This window comes from Saccopteryx bilineata, chromosome 2 (genome assembly GCF_036850765.1).
Source record: "Saccopteryx bilineata isolate mSacBil1 chromosome 2, mSacBil1_pri_phased_curated, whole genome shotgun sequence".
Lineage (NCBI taxonomy): Eukaryota > Metazoa > Chordata > Mammalia > Chiroptera > Emballonuridae > Saccopteryx > Saccopteryx bilineata.
In genome coordinates this window covers 372,475,627-372,493,682 of record NC_089491.1, presented here as the reverse complement: position 1 = coordinate 372,493,682, position 18,056 = coordinate 372,475,627, and the positions used below count along the sequence as shown (strand labels likewise).

At 51.0% G+C, this 18,056-nt stretch overlaps 3 protein-coding genes across 4 annotated transcripts; 2 read left to right on the top strand and 1 right to left on the bottom strand.

Moving 5' to 3' along the window:
• The first annotated feature begins 1,667 nt into the window (after positions 1-1,667).
• COASY (Coenzyme A synthase) lies at positions 1,668-5,891 on the top strand. The gene is made up of 10 exons (XM_066263579.1): positions 1,668-1,782; positions 2,187-2,897; positions 3,510-3,724; positions 4,000-4,131; positions 4,288-4,477; positions 4,562-4,626; positions 4,813-4,897; positions 5,071-5,168; positions 5,258-5,404; positions 5,506-5,891. Exons 2-10 carry the CDS (start codon positions 2,198-2,200, stop codon positions 5,545-5,547), a joined length of 1,674 nt encoding a protein of 557 aa, XP_066119676.1. The 5' UTR covers positions 1,668-1,782; positions 2,187-2,197; the 3' UTR covers positions 5,548-5,891.
• Positions 5,892-6,570: 679 nt separating this feature from the next.
• On the top strand, positions 6,571-12,022 carry MLX (MAX dimerization protein MLX). 2 transcript variants are annotated; one of them, XM_066263580.1, is made up of 8 exons: positions 6,571-6,687; positions 7,168-7,204; positions 7,684-7,773; positions 8,056-8,162; positions 8,420-8,519; positions 8,717-8,816; positions 9,139-9,340; positions 10,664-12,022. In XM_066263580.1, exons 1-8 carry the CDS (start codon positions 6,646-6,648, stop codon positions 10,718-10,720), a joined length of 735 nt encoding a protein of 244 aa, XP_066119677.1. In that variant the 5' UTR covers positions 6,571-6,645; the 3' UTR covers positions 10,721-12,022. The 2 variants fall into 2 exon arrangements, with proteins under 2 accessions (XP_066119677.1, XP_066119678.1); XM_066263581.1 differs by lacking the exon at positions 7,684-7,773.
• On the bottom strand, positions 10,981-17,405 carry PSMC3IP (PSMC3 interacting protein). Its single transcript, XM_066263582.1, has 8 exons — positions 17,176-17,405; positions 16,982-17,082; positions 16,730-16,819; positions 13,093-13,204; positions 12,445-12,590; positions 12,272-12,325; positions 12,104-12,163; positions 10,981-12,022 (listed from the first exon to the last, which is right to left on the bottom strand). Exons 1-8 carry the CDS (start codon positions 17,207-17,209, stop codon positions 11,966-11,968), a joined length of 654 nt encoding a protein of 217 aa, XP_066119679.1. The 5' UTR covers positions 17,210-17,405; the 3' UTR covers positions 10,981-11,965.
• Between the last annotated feature and the right edge of the window lie 651 nt (positions 17,406-18,056).

The following is an 18,056-nucleotide window of genomic DNA, read 5'->3' as shown; positions in this document are numbered from 1 at the left end:
AGGCAGGCACAAGACAAATAGATCTCCGCACCCACCCACCAGAATCTTAAAAGTTTAGATGAAGCCTTTAACTAGGTTTAGTCACAGTCCAGTCCAGATGGTTTCAACAACACATCTCTTTCTCAAGGTGTCGTCCTTGAAGACAGCTCCCACTGTGAGGATGATACATAGAGCATACATTCCAAGGACAGGAGAGAGGGTGAGGTCCAGCTCAAGGGTCAACCAGCAGTTGTCCTCTTAATGCCTTCATCCAGTAGTGACTTAATGTTGGCATATGAGACTGTGTGTCCAGATGTTTCAGAGTATTTCCTGACGCTCTTTGCAGTTTGCTTCTTCAAACTGCTCCTCTCTTTAAAACTTTTAAAAACTTAAATGTCTCCTGAAAGAAGTCTGGCTTCAGTGACTCTATAATTTTCCATCCTTGACTCCAGGGGCAGATTCAGGTTCTGTGGGGCCAGAGGCTTATACATGTTGGGAGCCTGGGGGACCCTTTTAAGATTCCAAAACATGTTAAGTGTAAAAGTTACCGTATTTCCCCATGTATAAAACGCACCTTAATTTTGGGGCCTGAAATTTGAAAAAAAAAAAAGTATTACATCGTTACTGAACTCAAGTTTTATTCATCATAAAATTCATACAACTCCTCATCACTGTCAAAACTCCCCCATCCTTTAGCTTGTCCTCATCTGTGTCTGATGACGAATCACTGTCTTCAACAATGAGCGCAAAAACAAGCGTGAAAAAGCAAGAAACGAAAGTAAAAAAAAAACAAAACTACCACCACTGTATAAGATACACCCAGTTTTTAGACCCCAAATTTTCCGGAAGGGGTGCGTCTTATCCATGGGAAATATGGTAACATTTATTTTATGTGGGAAAATAAACCACAGCACTTTACTGTAATCTTGGAGATTGGTTTCCCTCCCTTTTGAGATCTCCAAGGACAATTTACCTGAAATGTTTCCCCTCCTCACAGAAACTATCAATTCCAGCTTTTCCAGCCCTCATTGACTTCACGGTAAACCCCTGTCTCGGGCTCTTGCCGGCTTTTTCCCTGCCCGCAGAGACCATCCTCTGGCGGCTCTAACGAGCTCAGGCGGAGAGCTCTCCTCTCCTGCAAACGGGCGCATCTAGGGCATCCCAACCGAGCCACGGAGTCGCAAGATATGGCGTCTGTCATTACCTCCCTATACGTTTCTGCAACATACAGGATCTAAACTTTCCCATCTGTGAAATGAGGACCTGAACAGATTTTTTTCTGTGGCCTCCCACGTAAGGATCCTCGGACCGGGGGGACCCAAGAGGACTCCAGGAACGCCGAGCCCTAATTTAAGCGCTACCATGTGACGACCGCCTACCTCCGTCCCCCGGTAATTTATCAAGGACAAAAGCAGGTGTTCAGCCTTTGTTGCTGTCTCCTTAATGACCTGGCTGAAGCCAGTCTTTCTCTCGGGGTCTGAAGGGCATCCGTGAATAGGACTTTCAAGCTCTCGCCTCGTACTTCACCCAATCCCTGTGTGTGAGCTGTGAAAAGAAGCTTTCACCCATCTCCCAAACCTCCGAGCTCGGCCCCGCCCCATCGGCAGGAGGCCCCGCCCCATCAGCTGATTTCCCCACCCCCTGGGAAATCTCGCAAGGATCCCGTTCCGAACAGTAATTGAGACTCTTGGCCTTTCTCTGATTCCGTAGCTGGGAGTCGCAGTTCTTAAGTTAGTGTTTCCGGTTTGCTTTCAGGGAAAGCTTTAGCTGTACTGCAAGTGGAAGCAAACCCCGGAGCTGTCAGTAAGTAGGAGATCGAGCCGAACCTGAGCCCCCGCCTTTGATTCCTTTAGTCCCCTCCTTTGATTCCTTGAAGACCTTGGTGCAGCTTAGCAGAAGGACCCAGGATTTCTGGATCCCCAACTCTAAGGACACAGGGGCTCCTGTCCAATTTCCTCTCCCAGGATTTCGGTTCAGTTCAGCGAGCTCACCTCCCCGTCTGAAAGACGAGGAAACCGTGTCTTACAGCACAGCCCTGAGGCGCGGTTTACCCGGCCCAGACCCCTCCTCCCCTGGTTTCCCCTCGATTGGCACAGACCCTGCCCCTGCTCCAAGACCCCTGTCTTGAGTCCAAGGTCCCGTACAGATAGCGACCTCAGGCACACCCCCCTCAGTCACCCTCTACAGGTCTCCCTGATTGTCAACAGGCTTAGGCAGCATGGCCTTATTCCGTTCGGGCCTCCTGGTGCTGACGACGCCTCTGGCCTCCCTGGTCCCTCGCCTGGCCCCTATCCTGACCTCTGCGGCCCAGCTGGTGAATCGCACACTTTATGTACACCTGCAGCCGGGCATGAGCCTGGACAGCCCTGCTCAGCCCCAGTCCAGCCCTGTGCAGGCCACGTTTGAGGTTCTCGATTTCATCACGCACTTCTATGCTGGCGCCAACCTGCACACAGACCTGGACATCAGAATCCTGCTGACCAATATCCAAACCAAGAGCTCCTTTCTTCCTCCCCTGCCCAGCTCAGTCCAGAACCTGGCCCACCCGCCAGAGGTGGTGCTGACTGACTTCCAGACCCTGGATGGAAGCCAGTACAACCCGGTTAAGCAACAGCTAGAGCGTTATGCCACCAGTTGTTACAGTTGTTGCCCGCAACTCGTTTCAGTACTACTATACCCCGACTATGGGCCTGGAGAGCTGTCTGTGGAGCCCCTGGATGTCCCCTTACCCTCCACCATCAGATCATCCTCCCCCGTGGCCAGATCTCCAAAGCAGCCCATGCGTGGCTACCGTCGTGGGGCTGTGGGCGGCACGTTTGACCGCTTGCACAATGCCCACAAGGTGTTGCTCAGTGCTGCGTGTATCCTGGCCCAGGAGCAGCTTGTTGTGGGAGTAGCAGACAAAGACCTGTTGAAGAGTGAGTGGGAGAGACACTGGATTAGGGCGGTGGAGGACCCCCAAAACTCCTTGCATCTGCGAGTGCCAAGATTGAGAAAGGGTGGGGGCCAACCATAACTTTCCACCTCTCCCCACTGTCACACACAGTGCCAGGCACTCAGTTCCTGCTAAGGAAATTTTGTTAAATGAATAAATGTAGCTTTCTCAGTGTGTGGTTTAGTCACTGCTCAATCAGAATCCCCCAAATGTGGAGCCAAGGAATCTGCACTTTTAACAAGTTCCCCAGGTGAGGAACTCTAAAGTTTGAAACCCTGGGAATAAATGGGTGAATGAGTTGTAGGTAGTGTGGCAGAGACAGGAAGAAGGGACACAAGGATAATATGGTTTTTGAAAGCCTCTGTCTGGCTCTGACGCCTACTGGCACTGCTAGTCTCTGGACACATGCCAGCCCTTGCAGTGACTACTACCATGCTTGCCTTCTGCCTGCACCATCACAGACCACTTCCCAGCTTAGCCCTTTCTTCCTGCCACCCTCCTCTGGAGATAGGATGCTTAGGGATACTCTTCACCAACTGGCCTACATTCTTCTTCCCCAATAAAAAGATCTCACTGTTCTGGGCTCCTTCCTCAGGCAAGTTGCTCCCTGAGCTGCTCCAGCCCTACGCAGAACGTGTGAAACATCTGAGTGAGTTCCTGGTGGACATCAAGCCCTCCTTGAGTTTTGATATCGTTCCCCTGTTGGACCCCTACGGGCCCACTGGCTCTGACCCCTCCCTGGAGTTCCTGGTGGTCAGCGAGGAGACCCATCGTGGGGGGATGGCTGTCAACCGCTTCCGCCTTGAGAATGTAACCCTTGAAGGAGACTGGTAGAGGGAGTGGGTGGGGATGGGGCAGGCCATTGCGGGTGGGGGTGCTGTTGGACATACCATGGTCCCAGAGAGGGGAAGAAAGATCTTAACGTGGTAGAAAGAGGCAAGGAGGAACTCATTCCCAGGTTGTCCTCTGAGGCAAACTCTACGTCTGGGGTAAGTATGGGAGGGTAAGGGGGCAAGTTGGACATCAGTGTTTGTCCTTCATCTTAGCCCTCCTTCCCTCTCCTCATCTCTACTCCTTTACTTTAGGATATGGAGGAGCTTGCCTTGTACCAGATCCAGCTGTTGAAAGACCTAAACCACAAGGAAAATGAAGAGGATAAAGTCAGCTCCTCCAGTTTCCGCCAGCGAATGCTGGGAAACCTGCTTCGGCCTCCACATGTAAGCACCCCCCTGCGCGCGCGCGCACACACACACACACACACACACACACACTGCTTGGATGGGCTGGAAATGCTGGAAGGTAGGGACTGATGGATTCAGCCAAAGCATGAGCCTGAGGACCCTAGTAACTCAGGTTTCTCTTATCTAACCCAGAAGAGGCCGGAGCTCCCCCCGGGTCTCTACGTGATTGGGCTGACAGGCATCAGTGGCTCTGGGAAGAGTTCAGTAGCTCAGCGGTTGAAGGACCTAGGAGCATTTGTCATCGACTGTGACCAACTGGGCCATCGGGCCTATGCCCCAGGTGGTCCTGCCTACCAGCCCGTGGTGGAAGCCTTTGGAACAGGTAATGATTGGAGAGGGCTGGAGGAGGCCTGAAGTGAGGAGGTGGCCTGGTCTCCTTGCCTAGTCCTCTGTCTCTGTCATCTAGATATTCTGCATAAAGATGGCATTATCAACAGGAAGGTCCTGGGGAGCCGGGTTTTTGGGAACAAGGTAAATGCACACTTCTCCAAAGGTTCTCAGCTGCTAGAAACCCAGGGGTTGGGATCTAGTAGACCTCTCTGGTCTGGCTCAGAATGCCAGTTTCCATTCATCTATTTCCAACTACCTCATCCCTTGAGCTGGCTCCATCTGCAAGGAGAGGTAACCACTGCCTACTCCCTCTGTCCTGCTCCTCAGAAACAGCTGAAGAAGCTCACGGACATTATGTGGCCAGTTATCGCAAAGCTGGCCCTAGAGGAGATGGATCTGGCTGTGGCTGAGGGTGAGTGGGAGGGATGATGGGAGTGGCTAAGGGGCACAGTGAAGCAGATGTTTTCTCTGGGAGTTTCCCCACTCCAAGCCAGACCATCCACTTTCCCAGGGACTGTTTCATTGGCTCTCTGACTGGTAGCAAGTGACAGGGTACAGCTGGCAGTGACTGGCTTGTCCCTACAGGAAAGCATGTGTGCGTGATTGATGCCGCTGTTCTACTTGAAGCTGGCTGGCAGAAGTTGGTGCATGAGGTGTGGACCGTTGTCATCCCTGAGACTGAGGTATCTGGAGCCCACCTCCAACCGCATCTCCACTATAGACTGCATCCTGCTCTGAGCGGTAGGCTGACAAATGTCATGTCTGTACCCAGGCTGTACGACGAATTGTGGAGAGGGACGGCCTTAGCGAGGCTGCGGCTCAGAGCCGGCTGCAGAGCCAGATGAGTGGGCAGCAGCTTGTGGATCAGAGCCACGTGGTGCTAAGCACCTTATGGGAGCCACATGTCACCCAGAGCCAGGTTGGTGCCCAGGGAAAGGTTTGGTTGCAGGGAGGGAGTCTCCAGTGGATGCCTGCCTGATTCCATCCTCTCTTCCTCCCCACATTCTGGCTTGTCCAAAGGTGGAGAAAGCCTGGACCCTCCTGCAGAAGCGCATCCAGTAGCTGCCATCAGGCCATGACTGATAATGCATTTTCTGTGGGGCCACATTGGCCCCGGGAGCTGCCAAGAGATCCAGTGATGAGGAGGAATGGGAGCTTCAGTGCTCACCATATCTTGAGTCTGGAGGGCTCTGAGCTAATCTGGGCGGGACAGGGCCTGGTGGACACAGGAAGACTACCCAGCTTGCTGGTGTTTGGCCAACACTGAGGATGTGGCCCATGGGCAAACAAGCCCCTCTGGCATTCCAACTCCATTCCTGCCTACACGCATCTGCACTACTTATGGCTGGGTGGGTGGAGGGCAAACTCTGGAACTTGTGACAGAATTAAAGCTGAATGTTTCAGGTGCTGCCTTTATGGTGTCTGCTTTCTGCTCCAATGCCTCTGGGTGTCTTTAGGACCCTTGAGCCGGAAGTGCAGAGCTAAGGCCTAAGCTGGAAGTCAAGATTCAGTGGTTAAGAACATGGCCTTTGGAGCGAGCCAGACTGAAGCCAGCTTTGGCCCTCTCATTGGCCAGTCGTGTGCATTTGGACATGTTGCCTTATCTATAAAGTATCAGAACTTGACTAATAGGCTCTTCGAAAGTAGTCATTCCACAAGTATCCAGCCGGAAGCTGGGCTGGGTGGTGGAGGACTATCCTTAAACAAGCCAGGCAGATCTCCGCCATCACAGAGCCTGCAGCCTAGTGAAGTGGGACGAGGTAGACGGGACTACAAGTCGTGGTGAGGCGGGCTGGCGAGCCTGGCGGAAAGGCGTCCCCGGGAGCTGGCTAGGCCTGCCAGTGCGTGTGTACACAACTTTCCGCAACATTACTACAACAAGCCTTTTGGGGGGGACTCTGTTTCACAGAAGGTGCTTCATGCCGCCAACTCCCCGAGGGAGGGAGAAACCAATTGGATGACGTTGCCAAAGCAACCTCTGACAGTCGGCACAGGCTTGGGCCACTCAGCGGGCTCGGTTATCCCTGCGCTGCGCACGCGCGCCACCCTTGCCCCGCCCTTTCTCCTTGGTTGCGGATTGGTGGGTTTGAGTCACGTGGACACTCCCCCTCTACGCGAGGCGTCAGCAGTTGGCTGCTTTCCGGTTACGGTGGGTCGGAGATGACGGAACCCGGAGCCTCTCCAGAGGACCCCTGGGTCAAGGCAAGCCCCGTGGGCGAGCACGCCGGTGGAGGGCTGGTGGGTGGGGCGCGTGCACGTAGAGGCTCTGGAGGATGAGGGAAGTCCATTCGGTCCCCAAAGTACCCCCATCTTCGTTCTCCCGGCCCAGGGGCTGCAGTGAAGACAGCTCACCCCCTCGCACGTGCCAAGGTGGGGAGATGACTGAGGCGTGTGCGCGCGCGAGTGTGAGGGGACAGGGTTTAGGACTGGGGGTGGAGGTGTGGGGCGGGCGGGATCATGCCGAGGGGCGGTGTTCTCAAGACGTAGCCAGTCTTGGCTCTGTGGGAAATCCTTTAGTCCATCCATCAGTTACCTGGCGCACGTGTGTGTGTGTGTGTGTGTGTGTGTGTGTGTGTGCGCGCGCGCGCACGCGCGCGTTCATGGGAACACGCACAGGGAATGGAGGCAACTTCCTCCGGGGCGGCAGTCCGATGAACTTTTCTCCCTTGCTTGGTGCCGTAGGTGGAGTATGCCTACAGCGACAACAGTCTGGACCCCGGTGAGTGCCGCCCTCGTCGTCTTCAGCTCTGCACTGACACTCCCACTTCAGCCCCGTAGATTCGCTTGGCCTTGCCAGCCACACCTGATCACAGCCCACTCCCCGAGCCTGAAACAGTGAGGGAGGAGCTGGAGGACCAGAGCAGGAAGCATGAGAGAGTGACGTGTAGTTCCCTCTGCCCTGGAGCAGGGAAGTGATGGAAATGGTGACAGCTTGGTCACTCTCGTCCTCATCAAGTCCAGATGTTATTTTGTGCACCAGCGAGTATCATTGCAGACCAGTGGAGCAGGGTAGACACTAGGGACAGGAGCTTTACAGTGTGGCACTACAGGAAGTGGGTGGCCCAGATGGCTGGCTTTTGGGTTTAAGGGGAGAGGTCAGCATCTAAGCATCAGGGAGCCATTGTGCCCACAGGTGTCTGAGGGCCTAGCAATGTCCCCCAACCTTACCCCTTAGTGATTAGAGCCTCTTTTTTCCAGGGCTTTTCGTAGAAAGCACCCGCAAGGGAAGTGTAGTGTCCAGAGCTAATAGCATCGGTTCCACCAGTGCCTCTTCTGTCCCCAACACAGGTAGGCAGCAACACCCCACCCCACCCCCAACCTGATAGGGCTCAGATATGCCATCATTTTAGTATTTTTCTTAGGAAGCTCTAACCATCCAATTGGGTTCTAGAGCCCTAGTGCTAGGCTGGACACAGGGTTTCACCATCTTCACCTCATCAAGAATATTAGGTTCCTGTGTCCGTATGCCACCTGGGGACCATATTCTTTTTCCCAGTTAGGAAAAGGTGGACTAGCTGGGCCTCACTGGGCCCCAGAATGATCTCTTCCTGCCCCCAACTCTGAGTGTAGATGACGAGGACAGTGATTACCACCAGGAGTCCTACAAGGAGTCCTACAAAGACCGGCGGCGGCGAGCACACACTCAGGCTGAACAGAAGAGGAGGGATGCCATCAAGGTAATTGGGGAGGCCCCGGCCAGCATAGCAAGGCCCTGCGTATTTCAGATTCATTTTTGCCCTGACTCCATCAGACAGTCCCCAGCAGCGTCTGGACAGTTAGTCTGGACCCTGGGCATGAATACCTCCCTCCTTCCAGCCCCTCACCCCTGTTAGTTTGTGAGCATTGAACTTGGTGTCATGGAAGAAGAGCTTTGTGCTAGTTTGTCTTAACCCCTCAATAGTTAAGGAACCTATTTTCCTTGCTCTCTCCACAGAGAGGCTATGATGACCTTCAGACCATCGTCCCCACCTGCCAGCAGCAAGACTTCTCCATTGGCTCCCAGAAGCTCAGCAAAGCCATTGTTCTACAGAAGAGTATGGCCAGGGAGAGCACTGGGGGATTGGAGCTAGTGGGGCTCTGAGAAGGCTAGCCTCCTACCCACTTTTGGCCTGGCCCTGGTTGGGTGGTTGTAACGAAAGAGTTGGGATATGGGGAGAGGGGAAAAAGATGAGCCTTGTCCTCTGGTTGAGATTTCCTCTGTGCTTACCCGCTTTTGCCACCCCCACCCTAGCTATTGACTACATCCAGTTTTTGCACAAGGAGAAGAAAAAGCAGGAGGAGGAGGTGTCCACACTACGCAAGGACGTCATGGCCCTAAAGATAATGAAAGTGTAAGGGAGGCTGCGAACTGCAGGAGCCAGGGCTTCTGAGACCAACTTAAGTTCACACTTTTTTGTTCATAAGCTGCATCAGATAGTACTCACTCCCTCAGGTGGCCCTTTAGAGACACTTGGGAAAAACCTGTTGGACTAATGAAAGATTGGAGAGCATTGCTCTCTGTTTTTGAGCTAGAAGCAATATCTAGCTGACTATATTCCAAAAGCTCTCTAGGAGTCCCCTTCCTGGTGTGGTGGGTGGCATGGAGGGTCACCCTATTCTTCCTGGCCTGGTTGAGCTGCTGTAGCACCTTAGCCCTGGCTTGCCTGCTTTCAGGAACTATGAGCAGATCGTGAAGGCACACCAGGACAACCCACACGAGGGGGAGGACCAGGTCTCTGACCAGGTCAAGTTCAACGTGTTTCAAGGCATCATGGACTCCCTGTTCCAGTCCTTTAATGCCTCCATCTCCATGGCCAGCTTTCAGGAGCTGTCAGCCTGTGTCTTCAGCTGGATTGAGGAGCACTGTAAGCCTCAGGTACGGGGTGGCAGTGGTCACAGGGCTGGGGTCTTCTCCCCACCCTCAGGCGGAGTGATCCAAGCCATTTCCAGAAAAGCAGGAAGCAGATTTTAGGTTTCTTCGGGGTGTTTCTACAACTTTCAGTACTCATTCCACCCGTCTTTGCTTTCTCAAGTCCACATTTCCTTGTTAGGGCTTCATCTGTCAAGTATAATCTGAGCACTTACTCCTGCAAGACCCAACTTGGCCTTGGTTTAGCGCCTGTTGTAGCCACAGTCATTCCTGGGCTGCCCAGTAAGTTCCCATCACTTGAAGCAGAATTACTTGAGGTTTTTGGGAAGATTTCTGGCCCCCACCCCCAGGCCTACTACTTTTTCCTGGGGCTTATTACTCTTATTTCTAACATTGTGGTGTGTTAATGTTTTTGTTCTATTTTTAAGAGTTTATTGACCTTAGGGGGGGGGAGGGAAGAAGGACTGAGAAGCGTTCATATGTGCCTTGACCAGGGTTTCAAACTGGTGACCTCAGCATTCCAGATTGATGCTCATTCCACTGCCCCACACAGGTCAGATGTGTTAATGATATTAACCGGAGTCTTCTGCTCTTGAGGCCTAGTTGCTTTTTCTGAAACTTGAACTTGTATCTGAGATTCTCGCATTCTTTTTTTGATTCCCAACATTTTTATTGTGAGACACTTTATCATTATTATTATTGAGAGAGAGCCAGGAAGAGAGAGATAGGAACATCAAGCTGCTCCTGTATGTGCCCTGACCAGGGAATTGAACTGGCAAAGTCTGTGCTCCAGGATGACACTCCAGATATGTCCAGCCGGGGCTTAACTTTTATTGATTTTTAGAGAGACAGAGAGAGGAAGGGAGAGAGCAGGGAGAGGATAGGGAAGCATTTGTTGTTCCACTCAGTTGTGCATTGCGCCTTGACTGGGGATCAAACCCACAACTTTGTTGTTTCAGGACAATGGTTTTTTTTTTCCTTTGAGAGGAGGGGGGAGGCAGAGACAGACTCCGCATGCGCCCCAACCAGGATCTACCTGGCAAGCCCAGTAGGAGGCAGTGTGAGACACTTTAAACATACTAGAACATCAAAAGAATTTACAATGAATATTTATCTATTACCTAAATTCTACCATTAACATTTTGTTTGCTTTATCACGTAGTTAGTTGTCCATCTCTCCATCCTGTTCTAGTGGTATTGCAGAGTAGAAATCAATGCTTCTTGGTTTTTGTTTTTTTTTAATATAAAGAGCACAGCTGCTCTAGGCAGGTGTCACAGATAGTTGTGCCTTCACCTGAGCATCATCTCTTCCTCTGCTACCCCCAACAGACTCTACGGGAGATCATGATGGGCGTCCTGCATCAACTGAAGAACCAGCTTTATTGACCCGCAGAATGGCCAACAGGAGGCCTTTAGCCTCCTACTTGGCTAGAGCCACTGGGCTTATGAGATTGGACTGATACACTGTATTATCAGTCAGCTGATTTCCCCTTGATGTTTGGTCCCAAGTCTCCCTCATCCTCAGTGGGACTGGGTTGCTTTTTGAAAGCTTCTCATTAATTTATTATATTGACCATAGAGCTTGAACCTACCCAGTGTTTCCCCCTGTAGAAATAATCAAAGTGGGTCTGTCTGGGTACCCCCCCCCTTCCTGAGCTTCAGATTACAGGTTTTGGCACTTGACCTATAATATTTAGAAACCACTGTTTGCTTGTCTTGGTCTCTTGGGCAACAACTGGCCCAAGTTTAGCCATTTTGGCAATAGTCAGATGGAAGAAAAGGATTAAGAGGAAACACTTCCACAGCGACAAAAGGTGAAAGGCCACTCACGCCTAGGTTACAGTTGCCTGGCCAGCCCCAGGTAAAGCCATGGCTTTCTGGTCCTGCCAGGTTTCTGCTTCTGCCTTCTCTTGCCCTCTCCGTCCCTCTCAGGCAGTAGCACTGCACAGCAAAGTCAAATGTGACACAGCACCACCTATTAAAGTTTTTATTTTTCTAAATACCAACAATGCAATTTTTCTAAAGTTACAATTTTAGAAAATTAGCTGGGCCTCAAAACCACCCGCAGCCTTGTCAGGTATATCTTTGTCTCCACCATCTCTCTGCTGCCTGCATTTCTCCCAGGACTTGGGGGTGGGTAAAGGCCTTCTAGGGTGTATAGAACCCAAGGGAGTCTGGGGTGCAGCCCTCGAGACTCCCTGAATGCTGTATATAATAGCCTCTCTACCCTTGTCCCACTAAGCTCCCTTTTGGCCTTCCTCAGGTTTCATATCTGGGAGGTTTGATTATCCAGAGGAAATTAAGTATTTTTTTATCAAATTATATTACAATAAATATTGCTAATGCTTTCCTTTAGCTTTGTTCTAAGTGTTAAGCTCAAGCATTTGAAATGTGGATGATGGAATGAGTGTAACCATCCACTCTGGGTGACCAGCACTCCCTCCCTCTCTGCCTAATACTCTGGTTTATACTTCTCTCAACTGCTTTGCTCAAAGGTGGAAAGTAGTAACAACCAAGAAAACAAAAAAAAAAACCGGCCTAAACAGGGCAGCCAGTTTGGGCTTTTTGAAAGCTTCTCATTAATTTATTAATTTATCTGTTCCCATCCCCCACTTGTGCCACAAGGGCTTCTCAGCGGTCTGGGAGCTGGACGTTGTAATCTTCATCTGTCTCAATCCCAACTTCTTCCTGTGGGACAATGAGACAAGCAGATGACACCTCCCTGGACTAAACCCCAGGGGAGCAAGAAAAGGAACGAGATCCACTTACAAAGAACTGCTTCTTGCTTTTCGGGTACCCTTCAAGGATTGCATCACACAGCTCTGATGCCTGACAAGAAACAAAACCACCCTTTCCAGGCAGGCAGTACTTGGCACTGTCTGACAGCATGATCTGGGCAGCACTTTCCAGGGCCTGCTTTGCAGTTCCTGCACTTACCATCCTCTTGCGCTTCCTCCACTCCTTGCAGTACTTCTGCCTCTCTTTGTACACCTAGACAGGAGAAACAGGTTCCTCTAAGCCCTGATCCCCCATGGCAACTGCTGGGGTCAACCTCTGCCCTCCGTTCTCTGCAAGGTGGCCCTCCCTACTAGCCCTGCCACCCAACCCACCTGCTCTTTCTCTTCAGGGGTTACGTGGTTGGTGGCTGCTTTAATGTTCTTCAGTCTCTCTGTGTAGCCAGCTAATTCCTTCTTTAACTCCTGGATCTCTTTTTGCATCTCTGGTGTGGTCAGGGCACTAGTTAACTCCTTCAGTTCTGAAAACACCATCTCCCCAAGGTCACTTGCTATCCCCCAAGAAAGGAGTTCTCTCTTACCCAGTGGGTGCTCCCTGAGGTAGGAGACCAGGCCTCCACTCACTCTGGCTTCTACACCCAGGGCCCAGAATGGGCCCCTTATTCTGGATATCATCAGGAGAAATTAAGACTTACAAATTTAGTTTATTCTAGTTTTATTTCCTCTTCCATCTACAAGTAGGGGTTGGGTGTGAGGTTAAACAGACTGTTAGCGGTAGCTAAAGGAACAGGAATAAAGGGAAGTATGGGAAGAGGATAGTCATAATAGGGAAGGCAAATGCATGCCTTGCCCATTTCAAAAGCCATTAGCTGTCACAAATTTCTTTTCATGTAATGGCATAGCAGCCCAACAAAGGGATCTTCACTAAAAGACAATGCAATCAACAAACCATTCCCTTCATAATTCCTGACCTCTGCACTGACCCTGACGGTAGGGGCACCCTCCCGGACTGCCCATTCCTACCAGCCTCCATGTGGCGGCAGCTCTGCTGCAAGCTCTGCACCTTGGCAGCGAGGCTCACGATTTTGGCATCCAGGCTTTGGAGGTCAGCATCACTCACCGTGTCAAACTGGTTCTGCCAAGGACAAGAGCAAAAAGGGACGTGGGCTGATGTGTGGCATAGGATGAGACCCTACGTCTAGAAAGGCAATGTTCACATACTTTAGAACCTGGGATGCCCCAACCTTCCAAAGGGCCCAGGAAAAGAGAGTGTACTTTTGAGAAGGATTTCAGTTATAGTGCTAGGTCTACCAAAGAGGTATCAAAGTTGGAACCTAACGCCAGTCCTCAAGGGTCTTCTAGGTTGGCAGGATATTAAATAGGACAAATATCTTTCAGATTAGTGCTCAAACTTCTCACTGGGCTAAAAGAGTAAAGGAACATTCTTCCCAAGTGGTGCTACCTAAATTATGGGCTTCTATAACAGGAAGGATCTGAACAAGCAAAGAGGCTCAGTGGAAGGTATTTAGCTAAGGGACTAGTAAAAGTCTCAGGAGCTCCTCCCGTGAGACCAGCTGCTGGAAAAGGACTGCGTTGGGGCTCGGGGGCCATGTCAGTTGTTAAGAGGGAGCAGGTTATAGCAGCCTGGGAAGTTTGGACTCTATGTTAAGGCATGCAAGAAGCAGCAAACTAGCCTGTAAGCCAAATCATGCTGATGCTTTTGTTTTTGGGTGTTTTTTTTTTTTTTAGCGAGATAGAGACAGGGAGAAAGATGAGAAGCATCAACTTGTAGTTGCATCACTTTAGTTGTTCATTGACTGCTTCTCATATATGCCTTTATTGGGGGGCTCAAGCCGAGCCAGGGATGCCCTGCTCAAGCCAGTGATCATGGGATCATTTAGATCAGGGGTCTCAAACTCGCGGCCCACAGACTAATCCACGAAGTTCAAAATATTTTGGATAAAATTAAGTAAGCCTAGGGGCCTACTTGTATTTTTCATTTCTCTAGCATCCTAGCTAGATATTGGCTTAGTTAACAGCAGTTGTGATGCGAACTACAGTTTCTGGTCGTTTTGTGACACTGAGTAAACTGTATGTACGATTGTGCTTGTTGTACTGATTTTTTTTTTGTTTTCAACTGCAGTGAGAAAAGTGTTGCGTAACAGTTGCCTTTTGTAGACCTAGTGCGGCCCGCCGAACGGCTGTGATCTTGCTCTGCGGCCCACATGCTGAGTTGAGTTTGAGACCCCTGATTTAGATGATCCTGCACTCAAGCCTGCGACCCTGTGCTCAAACTGGCGACCCCACAATCAAGCTGGCAAGCCTGTGCTCAAACCAGATAAGCCCATGCTCAAGCCAGCAACCTCGAGGTTTTGAACCTGGGACCTCAGCATCCCAGATTGATGTTCTGTCCACTGCGCCACCATCGGTCAGGCTCAATGCATGTTTTTTCAAACAAAAATATATTGATGGGCAGCCCTGGCCGGTTGGCTCACTGGTAGAGCATCGGCCTAGTGTGCGGGAGTCCCGGGTTTGATCCCCGGCCAGGGCGCATAGGAGAAGCACCCATCTGCTTCTCCACCCCTTCCCCTCTCCTTCCTCTCTGTCTCTCTCTTCCCCTCCCGCAGCCAAGGCTCCATTGGAACAAAGTTGGCCCGGGAGCTGAGGATGGCTCTATGGCCTCTGCCTCAGGCGCTAGAATGGCTCTGGTCGCAACAGAGCAATGCCCCAGATGGGCAGAGCATCGCCCCCTGGTGGGCATGCTGGGGTGGATCCCGGTCGGGCGCATGCGGGAGTCTGTCTGACTGCCTCCTCGTTTCCAACTTCAGAAAAATACAAAAAAAAAAAAAAAAAAAAAAAAAAATATATATATATATATATATATACAGTGCTAGAGCATTGGCCTGGTGTATGGAAGTCCCGGGTTCAATTCCCAGCCAGGGCACACAGGAGAGGTGCCCGTTTGCTTCTCCATCCTTCCCCCTCTACTTTCTGTCTCTCTCTTCCCCTCCTGCAGCCAAGGCTCCATTGGAGCAAAGTTGGCCTGGGTGCTGAGGATGACTCCATGGCCTCCACTCAGGCACTAGGGGCTCAGTTGAGAAATGGGGTCTGTTAGGATAGTTTAGTGAGGGAGACAAGTAAAAACACAATTATAATACAGTGTGCCTCAAGAGGTAAGCACCTGAAGAAGCCATTAGCTCAGAGCATTCAAGGATGGTTTCTGGAGAAGGTGATGCCTGAATGAAATTCTAAAGGACAAGTAAGAGTAGGCTGGGCAAAGGGGTAGCAAAGGAAGGGATGAAAACACTGTAGGCAGAGGAAGGACAATGAGCAAGGGATACAGGAGTAAAATATATAAATGGTAACAGCCAGCTGAAGTTAGAGGCAGGCTCGGGCCAAGTCTCCAAATGCCTTTTACCTGTTCAGAGAGCACTAGAGTTTTAAGTAGAAACATGGCATGACTAAATATGCACTAACACATCACTCTGACTAGTGTTTAAGGAGGCCAGGAGATCTGTTAGGATATTGCAATAGATGAGGAATGCCTGAAGTAGGGCAGTGATGACAAGTGGAAAAAAAATGATTCAAAATGGGAAAATCAGCTGGACTTGATGGCTGGCTAGCCATGTGAGATAAGGTAAGTTAAGAATGACTCCCTAGTCTCGGGGGCTTGGGTGAAGAGTGATTCCATTAAGAAAGAATGGGCCTGACCTGTGGTGGAGTAGTGGATAAAGCGTCGACCTGAAAATGCCGAGGTCGCCGGTTCGAAACCCTGGGCTTGCCTGGTCAAGGCACATATGGAAGTTGATGCTTCCAGCTCCTCCCCCCTTCTCTCTCTCTGTCTCTCCCTCTTCTCTCTAAAATGAATAAATAAAAAATAAATAAAAAATTAAAAAAAAAAAAAAAAAGAAAGAATGGAATGAACCTGACTGGTGGTGGTACAGTGGACAGAGTGTCGATCTGGGACGCTGAGGTCCCAGTTCAAGACACGGAAGTCACTGGCTTGAGCACAGAGTTGCTGGCTTGAACGTGGGATCATCGATATAATCCCATGGTTGCTAGTTTAAGCCCAAATGTTGCTGGCTTGAAGCCTAAGATCCCTGACTCAGCTGGAGCCCCTGTCAAGGCACGTATGAGAAGCAATCAATGAACAACTAAAGTGAAATAACTACAAGTTGATGCTTCATACTCCCTCTCCTCCTTTTTACACTTCCTATCTCTCTCAAATCAATAAAAAAAAATGTGAGAGGAGCCAATTTAGGGGAGAGATGAAGCATTCTACTTTAGCCATATGATTCTGAAAGACATCCCAGATGGAGGTCTGGGCTGGAATTAATGTGTGTGTTTAGGGAGGGGGGCGGAGACAGAAGGAAAATCATTTGGCAGAAGGTGGTTCTAGTCTAGATTCTAGATAATTAGGAATAAGAACTTCCAAATGGAAATGGATCTTGGTAGAAAGAATTCAGGATTTTTTGTCATCCTATTTCAAATGGGAAGACACACTCTGATTAGATGGTTGGGCCCTTCTAATGGCGAATGATAGCTGAGTTTCATGGGCTCATGGGCTGCCTCAATTCTGCCAACGACAGTTCATACTAGGAACTGATTCACCTAATACTGGTGTCTCCCACGGGTGATAATCTGCGCAGGCTTCCCTCACCTGGTCTGCAAAATATATCTTCTGCTTGCCGTACATCTTCTCTTTGATCTTGCCTTGCTGGGCCAACTGCTCCAGGGCCTTCACCACCGCCTGGCAGAGGAGAGGGTGCGGAGCAATCAGAGCGACTTGGGCCGGACGGCCAGCGCGCGACAAGCGTTAGGAAGCCCAAAGCTAGAATGGCAGCCTCGAGAGGGCAGGACCCCATGTGATTCAAAGGGTCCCACGGGGAGGAATCCGGGAGAGGGTCCTCACCGCTTTGCCCAGTCCGTGTTCCCGCTGCAGGTTCCCGAAAACATCCTGGGCGCTGTAGGGCCGGTTCTGCTCCTGCAGGTACTTCAGAAGGATCCCGGGGGCTACGGGAAGAGACATATCGGGGACGGGGGTCACTAAGCCGACCCCCTCACCCGCTCCCTTCCGGGTCTTCCCGGCTCCCAAGGCCCGCTTACCTCCACTCGCAGCTTCAGCCCGGCCTTTACTCATGGCCTTTCCCGCCGCCAAACTCCGAAACCCGGACGTTACAGTTGCTCTAGGCAACGGCTTTTTCCGTTGACGGAGACGGCCTTCGCGTGGTGACTGGCGGAAGGGGAAGCCTTCGCCAGGAACGAAGTGACCCTTCCGGGGCTCCGTAGTTGGGTTTCCGCCCGGAGCTTGGGCTGGGAGCCGGGCCCAGTGCCTCTCGACTCTGCGGAGGAGCCGGGGGAACCTACCGTACTTCCAGCCTCTCCCTCCCTCCCTCCCTCCCACTCGGAACGAACGCCGTAGTAAACCACGCCTAGGTTTCGAGACCCGGTCCCAACGGCGGCGAAGCACTCGTGACCCTGAATGAGGCAGAGTGTTCGAATGGGAAGAAACCTTAGTCAACTCCCGCTGGGCAAACGGCTTGCTCAGGGTCACAGGACAGTTACCCACAGGGACATATTCTATCCCACGGCTGGAGGCTGTTTGTCAGTTAGTCTTATTATTTGGAAAACAGGAACTAGAGGTAATTCCTGGAGGATAGGAAGACTAGAGCGCGTAAAATAGCCTTGGAAAAAGCATAACGTCACCTTCGTTTGCTCGTTTCTGAGCTCCGCACACAAGAGGGCGCTCAACCCATGCAGTGGTTTGAAAGCCAAGGAAAGGGAGGGTTGGGAGGGGGTTATTCTTAAGCCACAAAGCTTTTAGAAGTTTCCTGTTGGTTGAGTCAATCTTATGGCAACACCTGGCAGGTGCTTTCCACTCCTGCCCACAGTGGCCAATGGGACAAAGCCTAAAATAATATTTCTAGTTTCTGAGGTCAGCTTAAGGCCAAAGAGCAGCTGTCCATGCAGCTCAAATAATCTGGAGA

Coding starts and splice junctions, on each gene's coding strand:
- MLX (XM_066263580.1), top strand. CDS start 6,646: ATGACGGAACCCGGAGCCTCTCCAGAGGACCCCTGGGTCAAG. Junction 7,774..8,055: donor CTCTTCTGTCCCCAACACAG/GTAGGCAGCAAC, acceptor CTCTGAGTGTAG/ATGACGAGGACAGTGATTAC. Junction 8,163..8,419: donor AGAGGAGGGATGCCATCAAG/GTAATTGGGGAG, acceptor CTCTCTCCACAG/AGAGGCTATGATGACCTTCA.
- PSMC3IP (XM_066263582.1), bottom strand. CDS start 17,209: ATGAGTAAAGGCCGGGCTGAAGCTGCGAGTGGAG. Junction 12,326..12,444: donor CCCCTGAAGAGAAAGAGCAG/GTGGGTTGGGTG, acceptor TCTCCTGTCTAG/GTGTACAAAGAGAGGCAGAA. Junction 12,164..12,271: donor GGAGGAAGCGCAAGAGGATG/GTAAGTGCAGGA, acceptor GTTTCTTGTCAG/GCATCAGAGCTGTGTGATGC.
- COASY (XM_066263579.1), top strand. CDS start 2,198: ATGGCCTTATTCCGTTCGGGCCTCCTGGTGCTGACGACGCCTCTGGCC. Junction 4,478..4,561: donor GGTGGAAGCCTTTGGAACAG/GTAATGATTGGA, acceptor TCTGTCATCTAG/ATATTCTGCATAAAGATGGC. Junction 5,169..5,257: donor TTGTCATCCCTGAGACTGAG/GTATCTGGAGCC, acceptor GTCTGTACCCAG/GCTGTACGACGAATTGTGGA.